General features: G+C 40.6%; 2 protein-coding genes across 3 annotated transcripts in view; one reads left to right on the top strand and one right to left on the bottom strand.

Moving 5' to 3' along the window:
* LOC111332799 (uncharacterized) overlaps nucleotides 1-6,649 on the bottom strand; it is a 10,260-nt gene extending 3,611 nt beyond the window's left edge. Inside the window, exons 1-6 of one of the 2 annotated variants that reach the window (XM_088729680.1) lie at nucleotides 6,504-6,649; nucleotides 4,962-5,253; nucleotides 2,423-4,614; nucleotides 1,781-1,908; nucleotides 409-529; nucleotides 148-230 (exon numbers count right to left, since the gene is read on the bottom strand). In XM_088729680.1, the coding sequence (XP_088585806.1) occupies nucleotides 148-230; nucleotides 409-529; nucleotides 1,781-1,908; nucleotides 2,423-4,614; nucleotides 4,962-5,082 (2,645 nt within the window). In that variant the 5' untranslated portion in view covers nucleotides 5,083-5,253; nucleotides 6,504-6,649. The remainder of the gene's footprint in view (nucleotides 1-147; nucleotides 231-408; nucleotides 530-1,780; nucleotides 1,909-2,422; nucleotides 4,615-4,961; nucleotides 5,254-6,503) is intronic. The other variant, XM_022938250.2, reaches the window with a different exon arrangement.
* Nucleotides 1-12,194, top strand: part of LOC111332793 (60S ribosome subunit biogenesis protein NIP7 homolog) — a 19,117-nt gene extending 6,923 nt beyond the window's left edge. The window contains exon 5 of the mRNA XM_088729688.1: nucleotides 12,050-12,194. Within this exon, the coding sequence (XP_088585814.1) occupies nucleotides 12,050-12,169 (120 nt within the window). The 3' untranslated portion in view covers nucleotides 12,170-12,194. The remainder of the gene's footprint in view (nucleotides 1-12,049) is intronic.

The raw sequence follows: 12,194 nt of genomic DNA, 5'->3' as shown, positions 1-12,194 counted from the left end.
TTTGAAATTTTCTTGATAATATCTGATCACCATTATCATTTCTCATCCTTATCATCACCACTATTCCTTAATTTCTACTCTCGCTCATTAATATCCTTTAAAACTTTACGAATAGTTGTTATAGACTATTTAAGCATATATACTTACACGCCATTCTGTATCATTGCAATGGCACATTCCCTGTGAACCTTGTGAGAGCATGGCAGGATCTGACATCCGCTGAACGCATCCTGAAATAGCGAGCAGAAATTGAAGTGTCAGAAACACTCGCACCCTGAAGTGTTCATCATCGTAAACTCTGTCTCCTGCGGGGGCTTTCGATGTCGTTAAAGATTATTGCTAACAAACGTAAACTCCCCACTCGATGTTTGAAGCAATTTAAAAGAAAAAAATATGAGCTATAATTACCTCTAAGCAGATGCAACACTCGTCATGTCCTGAGTTCGGCCGACATTTGTGTTTTCCTTCCAGTCGCTTGTCCAGGCAAACATTGCACACATCGCAGTGAAAGGATCTGTCCTTGTAAATGCTGAAAAGCAGATTGTTGAAATTGTATGATACGGCCCATCCCGTCACTAACGTAATTCCAAGCCGACGGATTTGTCTCCCAAAACTTTAAATGTTTGCAAAGCAAGAACTTTTGAAATGTTCTTTGCCAAAGTAAAACAGGCCAGTGTGCAATGTATAGTTTTATTACACGACTCGGGCAGTCAGAGGGCCAATAACTAAAATCAACCAATCAAAATGCTCTATTGCCGGTCCAATATTCTCTCAGTATTGGACCGGGCACTGTACCGAATGGTCCCGAATGATACTGCACTTGTGTCCCTTTGAACTTCAGTCGTATAATAAATCTCTTATCAACCAAGCTTGCTCGGGACTGTACTGGAAGAATATCGGCCCTCGGTCTTTTTTGTACGGACCTCGCTGCGCTTGGTCCGTACTGTCAAGATCTCGGGCCGATATTCTCCCAGTACGGCCCTCGCGCTTGGTTAATAAGATCTATTAAACAAATGGTAAACACCACAGCGTACACTATTGAGTTATGGATGCACGCGGGAGGTTGCTAAGCACGAAAGAAGCGTAAGAGTCGCTCGAGGCGATAGCCGAGAGCGACTCTAGCTTCTTGAGTGCTTAGCAAACCTCTCAAGTGCATCCATAACTCAATAGTGTACGCTGTGGTGTTTACCATTTGTTTTATAACATAACATTGATACATTGTAGCTAAAGAGTTCCCTTTTATTTAACAAATCTTACGTGACCAGAAAAAAGAAGCGCGCGCGGAAAAATAGTCTTTGCATTTGCTCACGTCAGCAGCGTACACCCATGGGCAAATGGTGGACGCTAAATTGACCAATCAGAGCGCGCGCTTTACTTTGGTTATGTTATAATTCTTCTTTCAATGTATGGAACATCTTTTGAAACTATCTTCAATATGTATATGAGCACGATCCTTCGCAGTAAAGCACTCTTTGAGCAATAGTGAAAATCAGACCTGAAAAAAAAAAAAAAAAATTTCAGGCCTGTACGGGATTTTCACTGATTTTCACTATTGCTCAAATAGTGCTTTACTGCGAAGGATCGTGCTCATATACGTCTCATAACCGCAGTTCACACATATGTTTCATATGTTTGTTGTTGTTTATCTTCAATATGTTCAAAGAAAAATATTCATTTTAAAAAGGCGTTTGATTCTGTATAAAACTGGCTAGAATATTTCGCACACAAGCCAATAAGCGTTTTAAAAAGTCCTAGTGTCTTTCAATCGAAACCAACTTACCGGCAGATTTCGCACTTCTCGCAGTGAAAAGGGTTCTTGTCAACTCCTGTAAAATGCTTGCACTTTGGGCAGAAATATTCTGACAATTTTAAGCCACAACGTCTGCAGGTTTGACTTCCTTCATTAATCTGCAGTAAATGAGAATATTATTTGTCAGAAGTAAAAATATTTTGTCGAGAACTTGTCAACTGAACGTTGCGAGTTATAAATGTTTCCGGCATAAGCAAAATTTGTGTAGAGGCGTGACTTAAATGGCTGCCCACTTGAGCAGATCTCTCTTGTTTTAATAGAGTGACGAAAATAAACCAGCATGTGGTATTGGTTTCATTATAGAACTATATGATCGAAACAAGACTCGTACCACCTTACAACCCAATCAGATGCCAAACTAAGACCAGTGGGGACCTGGGCACAGCTGCTTCCCGCGCTTTGTTCTGATTGGCCCTAATGTTCATGAGGAATTTGCCTTTTACAACGCTCAAGCCGAAGGCTTTCTATTGATCTTGGTTTTCTGATCAATCTGAGGTTAGATGTAATTCACTCCCATTGGATCTTAATGACAGGTATTTTGGGATAGAATCGGGTAACTATTTCTAAACTACTTCAGTACGACAAGAGTCCAAGTATCCAAAAGAGACTAACTTCTTCTTCGCGTCCGCAATTTCCGCACTTGACATGCGTCGCATGATGTGCCTTCTTATCATCAGCAGAGCATGTCTCCGATAAATTGTGACAGCGGTGGCACGGATGAAACACTCCGCAACATGGAAACTTGACACTGCATCTCCGCTGGTAATGTTCGCATTGCCATAGTGGAGTCTCCTGAAGGGGAAGGCTCTCTTCTACGATCCTGTCATGTCTTATTCTTGTTTCCCGTTCTCTTCGCTCTTCCAATTCTCTTTCCATTCTCTCTCTATTTTCTCTTTCTTCCCTCTCTCTCGTTTCTCTTTCTTCTCCTTCTCTCATTTCTCTCTGTTCCCTCTCTCTTCTTTCTCTCTCCTCTTGTTCTCTCATTTCCCTTTCTTCTCTCTCTTTTCTTTCTCTTGCCTCTCTTTGCCTCTTTTCCCTTATCTCCCTGTGTCTTTGTGCCGCCTCTCTCTGTCTTTTGGTTCGTTCTTCTCGTTCTTTAAGAATTCTATCGATTTCAGCCACTTGTTGTTCTAGAGAAACCAGTGAAGGGTCCCTAAGCGATACTGAAGCAAATGAACCCTCCTGTTGATTATTGAATAGGTCATGATTCCTTAAGCTTTCTCCTCGTCTCTCTGGATTAACCATTTCTGGCGAAGTCAAATCACAATTTGCTTGGTTATCTCTATACGAGTGCCTGCCCCTGCTGAAGTCCCCTACTCGTTCTCGTCCATAACTACTTAACGTATCATAAGTGGAAGTAACTGAGGCTACACTTCCCGACATCGTAATTGAAGAGAATTGCGAAGTGGTGGTCGGAGAACTTATCCTGGAGCTTGGTGTGGTAACTGCTGGATATCTCACAGCGGGCGCCGATGGGCTGACCCCAAGTGAAGGTGATGCTGTCTGAGTCCCATTTCCTGCAGTAAAGTCACCAAAACTTGAAAAGCTCGTTTGATGTATGGTACTTGGCATATTTTCATTCCAGTTAAACCGGTCAATGCCGCAGCTGAAGTTAATGGCGTTGGGGAACTGCCCCGTCATTGATGTCACAGGTTGGTAATTTACCGGCTTTGAATCTCTATACCGTGGAATCAACTCCCTGGGATATGCATTCTCTAGCACCAACCCACTTCTTTCAGGAGCCGGCGAACGGGGGAGGTTCCAAAGTGAGGAGGAGCTGCTGTTACTGGTTATAGAAGTTTGGGTCCAATCGTTTGAATACTTGTTGCTAGTGCACAGGTCATAACTTTCTGTAAACGAGCTCTGCGAAATACTTGGATCTGTTGAGTGACGGGCGAGAAAATTCTGATCAATACCAGTTGTCTCCAAGGATGGTATCTTTCCATTCTGGTAATGTGCATCGAACAGCACTGGATTCTGCGGCACAATCTTTGGTCTTGCTCCTTGACTTGCAGCTATACCATCTCTTTCCGCCGAACGCTCGGCATTATTTCCTACTTCAAAGCTTTTAGCTTTTTGCCGGTCATTAGCTGTCTTCTTATCATTTCTGGTGTTTGGATTTTCACAAGAAGTGTCATTATTGCTGTTGATACCGTTGCTACCTGCTGGGTTTCTATTACTATTCTCTACACTAAAGTTGCCCGTGTCCTCGTCAATGCTGTGCTGAGAGTTAAATCGCAAGCTGACGTTTAATTCCTCAGTCTGAGACTCTGCAGTTTCATCTGACCTTACAGATGTTTCGTCTGCATTTGGACATAGAAGTGCTTGAATTGTGTAACTCTTAGCACAAACGCCATTGTTGTCCTCAACATCGTGGCTAGTGTTCTCTCCGTCATCATTGTGATATTTGCAGTCACAGTTTTCATCACAATTCTCATAATCTTTATCTCCATTGCCTCTGTTATCGTCACTGTTGTCATTGTTTTTCTCGTTGTTTCTACCGACACCATCATCGTCATTATCATAACCACCACCACCAAGGCTGTGGTTGCCATTACAATTGCTAACATTATTACTGGTGTTAATTCCACGTTCGTCTTCGTCTTCAGAGTTACTGTCTTGGCTATCACTAGGGTGAGTTGCATACCCTTTAAGATGAGTATGGAATCTTATGCCTTTCTCCCCTCTAGTACGATGATCCAAAGGTAATTTTGAGCATTTGGATCTTATTCGGGGGCTAGACTGGTTCGGTTCAGCGTGTACATGTTCCATGTTGTTTCTCTGATCTGTGGCTGCCACAGCTTCTGAGATAAATAAATTTTGTTTGCTTAAGCCTTCGCATATAATTTTCGTCGCTGGGAAAATACACAAATAAAGCAACATTTATCAGATAACGAAACGATGAATCGAAGGCAGGGACGAGGCTGGAGAATTACGTTTTTGGTTCATTGGGGAGCTCGAGCTAATGGGCGAAGAGGGGGAGGGGAGGGGGAATTGGCATACCGAAAGAGATTAAGTAACGGGACACAAGGTTTGAGAAGCTGAGGGTCAGGATCCGGAGATATCAGGGGTTGTATGGCAAAGGGACAAAGAGGCTGTAAGTATGATTTACACAGGGATGAATTAGCGGTCAAGATCGGAAGACTCCTACCAAATTCTTTTTCGTGTCTCTCTTTCTGTATCTCTCCAGTAAGCCGGTAATTTGCAACAGTTAGACTTCTCTTCGCAACGTCACGTTCATACAGAACGCGACCGTATTCTTCTTTTAACATACGACAGTAATTGTCTTCATTCAAGAGTTTTGCCCCGTGCCCTACACATTCACCCGATGGTGAATTTCCAACCACGCTATCCAGGAGGGGAGCTTTTGTTTGGTTGGTCGCCGTTTCTGGTTTTGCGTGTACGGCTCTTCTCTATGGCTTTCAGTATCTCAAGGGATGTCACTAAAATCAAGGAAAAAGAATCCTACCATGAGACCAGTCATTACATATCACCTGAGGGGAGGAATAGAGGAACTTGGAGGATCACATAGTTTTCAGAGGGAACCGAGCGAGAATCAGCAGCTGCAAACAGAGTGTAAAGGGAGGCTCTCGATAACCGACTGGGGATTAACTGCCAGTGAGGAGATATATCAACCAAAATCCTCTGAACAACCCCCCCTCTCCTCCCGGCGAGCAATAATGACCACTCCCTAACATTCGTACCATGAACCATCCTATCGACAAATTTACTTCAAGAGATCGGTTAGCAATCTCTTGCTTACTTTTATTAGACTGAAAACGTTACCAACCTTAATCGTTCAAGTTTAGCTTGTCATTTCTTTCTATATTTCATTCTGAATCATAAGAGAGCATTTTCTACGGCCACTGAAGCTTAATTATAGCAATTAAAACACACACTGCAATAAAACCACTCCTGACAACAGCAGTAAAAACAACAACAACAACAAAAATCCATTATGGGAAATATCAAGAGCCATAATTGTCCCAATTATGGCTCTTGGAAATATCTAAAAATGATATTTTAAAAATTACACAATAACGTATCAGAGTCTTATTTGTAGTTAGATCGGTCAAAGACGTTTAAGAATATTTTCACCCATCTGCTAAAAATTCTCTAGGGTCGTCATATTTGTAGTTGAGGCAAGATCCAAATTCCACAATCCAAAAGTGGAGTCCAATCCAAATTTATAATTTTTTAGGTTGTTATGGCACCAAGGTTTTTGAGTAATGAAATATCGAGTTTGAGTAAAAATCAATTTCACCGAGATAGTGAAAACATCGGTCGATCACTCAATGAAACAATGAAAAATTAAATTTTCTTCGCCATATATTTGGTTGATTCATTTCGAGTGTTATTTCTTTTAGGGAGCACCTCATGGTGACTCACAAATTCAGCCTTGAGATTTAAGTTTGTTATTTATATTTGTAATCCGTGACAATCTTCTTCAACTTTAACTATCCTTGTTTCTTTTGAATCCTTTATGGTTTTTCTCTATCGTTGTGGAATGTCACTCGACAGTTTCCCTAAAACTACGACTACTTTTGACAACTTAAAATCTTTCAATGTGGGTCCTTTAAGAAGGCTGTGGTCAATATTTTATTTCAATATTTGAGACAATTGCTCGAATAAATCATACAATCTTCTGAGAGTCAGTCTCAGTAAATAAAATTAAAGGTAACGTAGAACTTACTTTTGCTGAATGAAAACACTTGCACGTGTATTTCCTCCGTTTGATTTAGTGCTGACACTACACACGTTCCCTTTTTATATAAAAGTTAGAGAGTCAATATTGCATCAAGCCGTGTAAGATGTGTCAGCTTTTTTTGGCATTGCATCACGACACTATTTTTAATTATGCATACGATTTGTTGAAAACAGTGGTGATAAGAATCCTGTGTCGGACACTGTTTTAGAACTGTATGGGGTCATATAAGGAAATTTTTCCGCTCTTTGTTGACTTTTGGGGAATTTTATCAGACGTAGACTTCGACGTCTCTTGCGCGTTTAAAGGAAGCCTGAATTATAATCGGAGAGACGAACAGCTATGTCGACGTAATCGCTTCTGAGCAGTTATGGTAGCATCGTCGCCGAGCTAGCGACACAGAACGACACTATTTCAGCAACAGATATTGCGTGACTAACTCACTCAGACCCGTAATTTGTCTTTATTACAGATTTTTTCATCCACTCCTCCGTTTCATTTACGTAAAACGTCTGTAACTTCGATAAGAATTAGTCCGGTGTCGGTCCAAATAGCTTGAGATTCATGGACAGATAAAAGTGTTGTCTTGTCACGGGCGTGAAATAAGGAAAAATCTGAGTTCCCGTGAGGATCGAGCCGCACTCCGATGCTAACTATGCTACCCCTGAGCCACAGACTCTATGGTGGACAAGGCCATTGCAAAATTCATATATGACACACGTCGTGCACACTGCTAGGATCAGCAATGTCGATACTATCATGATGGGAAACTGGTTTGAACTCGGTGAAGAAGTAGAGAAAGATGTTCGTGGACTCGACAAATCGCAACACGAACAAGTCGGTATACTAATAACACTGGGAATTGTTCATTTTGACAGTGATATTTCACCAATCCATCAATGTTTTCAAAACTAAAAAAAGGCAGTCGCTGATAATCGGTTGATGTTGGAACATTCGAGTCAGCAACAGGCGCGTAGCGTCCTGTATGCATATACGCACGTGCGTATTTGAAGTGACCAGAAAATTTTGAAAACAATGTTGTGTTTGCGCCCAGTTTGCTCAAAATAAGGGCGAGACGCTTTGTTCCTTGCTTGTATTCACACGACTATTTCGAACAAGAAATAAAGAACGCAGTATTTTTCGCTCAGTTTACTTAGTTTTATAGATCATATGTACTTGTGCGTACTTGAAAAAACGACCACGCTACGCACCTGAGCAATCCAATTAAAATTAAATTTCTAACTTCCGCGTACGTGATCACTGTCGCGCACAAGGCCTTAAGTCACAATGAAGAAACGCGCTTTGTCAGCGCAAGTTTTCTCCTTTTGCTGAAATGACATGAAACGTACAAAAACGTTATGAAATTCGATTAGTTCTTTGGATTGACAAATTTACACGCTGGGATTTGATTTTTCAGATCTTATTTCCGTGATTTCAATACTTGTCAAGACAGTGTGCGTCAGATCGTGAAATATTGGCATGATGTGCACGGGAATCAAAGTATAATCTGTTGTTGTCAAACTGGACAAATATCTACACATGAATTATAACATATTTTCTCTATAAAAGGGTAATAATTTAAACTGCAGATAAAACAGAAGTTAGGTATATGTGAAGCAGTGTAAATATTGAAGCAGTCATTTACTTTTCTCACTTCTCCGAGCTGTCGAGGAAACGTAATTCAGACTGGGTTAACGCATACGTGAATCAGTGTGACAAAAACTTTATCATCCAAAGGTCCTCTTTGCTGAATTTAGCGAGAAATGAATTGAAACCGTTAAGATCTGTACACAAATGTTAGTTTTAAATGTTAGTGAAAGTCGTCGAGAGTACATAGACATGTTCGTGGAAAAGAGAAGCAATTGTCAGCTAAATATTACGGTCAAACATTGGACCGAGCTTACAGTTGGGAAGTTTCTTCCTTGCTCTCGATCTGACACTTCTAAAGCGCCTTCAAGAGAAAGATATCACAGAAACTTGGTCTCCCACTGAAGAGTGTCGGATCTCCGTCTGATGCTATCAACATTATCTATGCTTTGTTTGAGGAAATTTTATATCCCGTTTATCTGGTCTCGTACCCATTCCCCATGTTCCTCTCTACTTCTCCTTCCCAGACCTCGCTGGGACCTATGGGCGAGATTGAAACGAGATAAGAAGTACTACAGAGCTATAAATCGCGCAACACTAGGAGATTTTGCCACCTGAAACCGCAAGCCAGTGGGACAACGAGACCTCCTGACGTCCACGACAATGGATCAAGATTTCCCTGGACAAGTACAGCATTGCTGACATGTTTTTTTACCTCGCACAGTGAAGCGTTGAGGAGGACGACGCAATCTAAGTGGGCAAATTTGTCAAAGGCAAATAAAAAACCCGTAGAAAAAAGTGAAAAGCCCGGAATGTAATTGAATGAGAATAGCGTCTGTTGTGTTATGAGTAGTTCTTTAAAGCCTCCCGACACATGTAAAGATGAGGTGGACCAAAGTGGCCGGTATTCTGAAGTTGCTCCAAGCCGGAAAATGTGCTCAGAAACCAAGACAACGAATCGCAATACATCTTAAGGAATACCTTTATTCCTGAAACAAGTTCCCTTGTGTAGGTTTTGTATGATTTAAAAATTATGATTCGAGGCGATTGGTTATGTATTTGTAACAAGGCTGGTATTTGCAAAATGAAAGAAATATGAGCTTGCTGCGAAAATTCCCTCGGGGGATTCCGCCCATTTTCAAGATTGACACCTTGATTTTTCAACTTTGACTTAAAAAACCTTTCTTATTAATAACTGCACCGATTCCAAATTGATAACAAAATAATTCAAAGTACTTTCTCTTCGTCTTTAACTCATAAGCATCAGATGAAACGTTAGCAGGCACCTGGCTGCAAAGTACACATCTCTCTGTTTCGAGAGTCTGAGAAGTTACTGCTGGAGGTGACCTTACAAGGGATGGCGGCACATTGGGCATTTATGTCTAAAAGCAAAAGAAACAAACAACTGTGAGCTACAGAGCTCTCCAAGCAAACTCTTCAAAGTAGGGAAAAAAGGAGTGATCAAGTCCCGGATGGGTTTAGATTTTATTTGTTGAGGCGTGAGTTTCGTAAACCAATCACAGGGCTAGGTGAAGGAAACCCTTGCATCTTGGTTGCTTTTGAAACTCGATTGAAATTGCTCATAGCCAATAACAAGTCAAAGAGAAAGCGTGCAAACTCCTTGAAACTCGGTAAAGCGTGCGCGATGAAAATGTAAAGCGTGCGCAATTGGCTTTTAGAGGCTGGCGCGTTTTTCTGGATTGAAGCAAAGCCAAAGCAATCCCGGCACTATTGTTAGATAATGTCAGTACCTCATTGCGTAAAATAGCGCTACTTATTACCACCACAGAATCTGGGTTTGATGTTTACATCCCTAAAACGTAATAGCGTTATCATGGCACTAGTTTGAAGAATCGATAGAAATCAATTGGCAACATCGAAAACGGTTTTCTAAAATAAATAAATGACCGGTTATTAAGACTCATTGCAGCAATTTACAGAATGGCTGAATTACTGAGCTCTTTCACAAAACATACGAAAACAGCATTGTCTCTACGAAGCACTGACGTTAATATCCCTTTTTTATGTTTGAAAATCTTATCGATTATATCTAAATATCATCATCATTTACATATGATACACGATCCTCGCAGTAGATAGCGCTATTTAAGCAATAGCGAAAATCAGACCTGAAAAAAATCAGGCCTGTACGGGACTGGAACGACTGACCTTTGCGATACTAGTGCAGCTCTCTACCAATTGAGCTAACAAGCCAACTGGGAGCAGGCCGTTAAGTTGATTCGTAATAAACCCGTGAAAGTGATAAATGAGATACAATGCCGGAAATAGATGAACTTCATATACTTTGTACTGCGGTATTAGATACATATGATACACGATCCTCGCAGTAGATAGCGCTATTTAAGCAATAGCGAAAATCAGACCTGAAAAAAAAAATCAGGTCTGTACGGGACTCGAACCACTGACCTTTGCGATACTAGTGCGCTATTGCTTAAATAGCGCTATCTACTGCGAGGGTTGTGTATCATATGTATCTAATACCGCAGTACAAAGTATATGAAGTTCATATATTTCCGGCATTGTATCTTACTGATTATCATTTATCATCGTTATCGTCAACACCATTCTTTAAGTTAAACTCTCGCACGTTAATATCCTTTAAAACGTTACGAACAGTTGTTATGGACTATTTGAGCATACTTACAAGCCTCTCTGTCAATATCACTTCACAGGGTAAACAATACTTTTATAAGTTACCTTATTTAGGCAGTTTTTCTACTGTAGCTAAAAACAAAATACGTCGCCTTCTTAGTCGTTTCTGTGGTGATCTTGACATTAAATTAGTGTTTACCACGTTTAAATTAAGAAATCTTTTCTCAGTGAAGGATTCTGTCCCTAGAGAACTTCGTTCACGTGTGGTTTATAAATTTACTTGTGCTTGCTGTAATGCTTGCTATATCGGCGAAACTGGTCGTCATTTTTCCACACGCGTCCGTGAACATCTCTCTTCAAACAAGTCTTCACATATCTTCAAATATTTAAAAAACTCAGAAAGTTGTCGTCAATCTTGCTCTGCGGATTGTTACAGTTAGCTTACCAGACTCAACATTGCCTATTCGTACAGATTGGTTACGGTTAGTTAGGTAGCTTTCAAACCAGCCAAGTGGAGGACCTGTGACACCGTACACATGGAGTTTAGAAAGTAAAATTTTGTGATTAACTGTATCGACAGCTTTTGATAGATCCAGAAAAAATACCACAAGTTAACTCCTTTTTATCAATTGCATCTTTAAGTTGGTGCCTACTGGCCCACCCAGCCAGAGCTTATCCCAGACCTCTTGACCCGGAGTCCAGTGCACTGACTAGTTGGCCACTGCTTCTTCCACAAACATACGTATACAATACAATACTTTCGATTTGCTATGCATATGGGTGTGACTGCGATTCATTTCACCTGTAAAAGGTCCATTAAACATAACAAAACATTGAAAAAAACAATGCAAGAAAACTTAGAATCATAACAATTAAGGCAGGCCGAATGTTGTACAAAGTTCTTTTTTGTGGGTAAGGACATTTTCACCCTAAAATGTCCTTTAGAAGGGCCAGTAGTGTTCCTTGTCTCCAATGACGACCTCTGCTTAGGTTGTCACTATTACCAACAGTCCTTTTCAGGACTACACCCACCTAGACGATCAGACTAAACTATCACATGGGTATGTAAGTTACCATTTTGACTTCAAAGCACTGAATTTTTTGTAGCACTGTGAGAGGGCAAGCGGTGGCAGAATATAATGTTTAGAAGATACAATCCTGTTATCATTTAAAGGAGATCCCCTTTGCAAGACCCTACAATGTTCTAGGCCATTCAAATTACTCATACGATATGACACTTGTCCCAAAAATAAGACTAACAATACAGAAAGCATTCAGTGAGACAATTGATTCTAAAAATTCAAATACGCAAACAAAAGTGTTCTCTTTTTTAGGGTTTTGGTGCCACGTCTCGTTCAACACAAGATTGTCGCCGAGCAAATCCTACAGATATTATATGTTTCCATCAAGCTGATGTTGGGGAATACCTAAGATCTGAGGACACTTTGACGTGACAAAATACTGATAACAATAAACGAT

This window comes from Stylophora pistillata, chromosome 8 (genome assembly GCF_964205215.1).
Source record: "Stylophora pistillata chromosome 8, jaStyPist1.2, whole genome shotgun sequence".
Taxonomy (NCBI): domain Eukaryota; kingdom Metazoa; phylum Cnidaria; class Anthozoa; order Scleractinia; family Pocilloporidae; genus Stylophora; species Stylophora pistillata.
The sequence above is the reverse complement of the archived record's forward strand: the minus strand, read 5'-3'. Positions and strand labels throughout refer to the sequence as shown.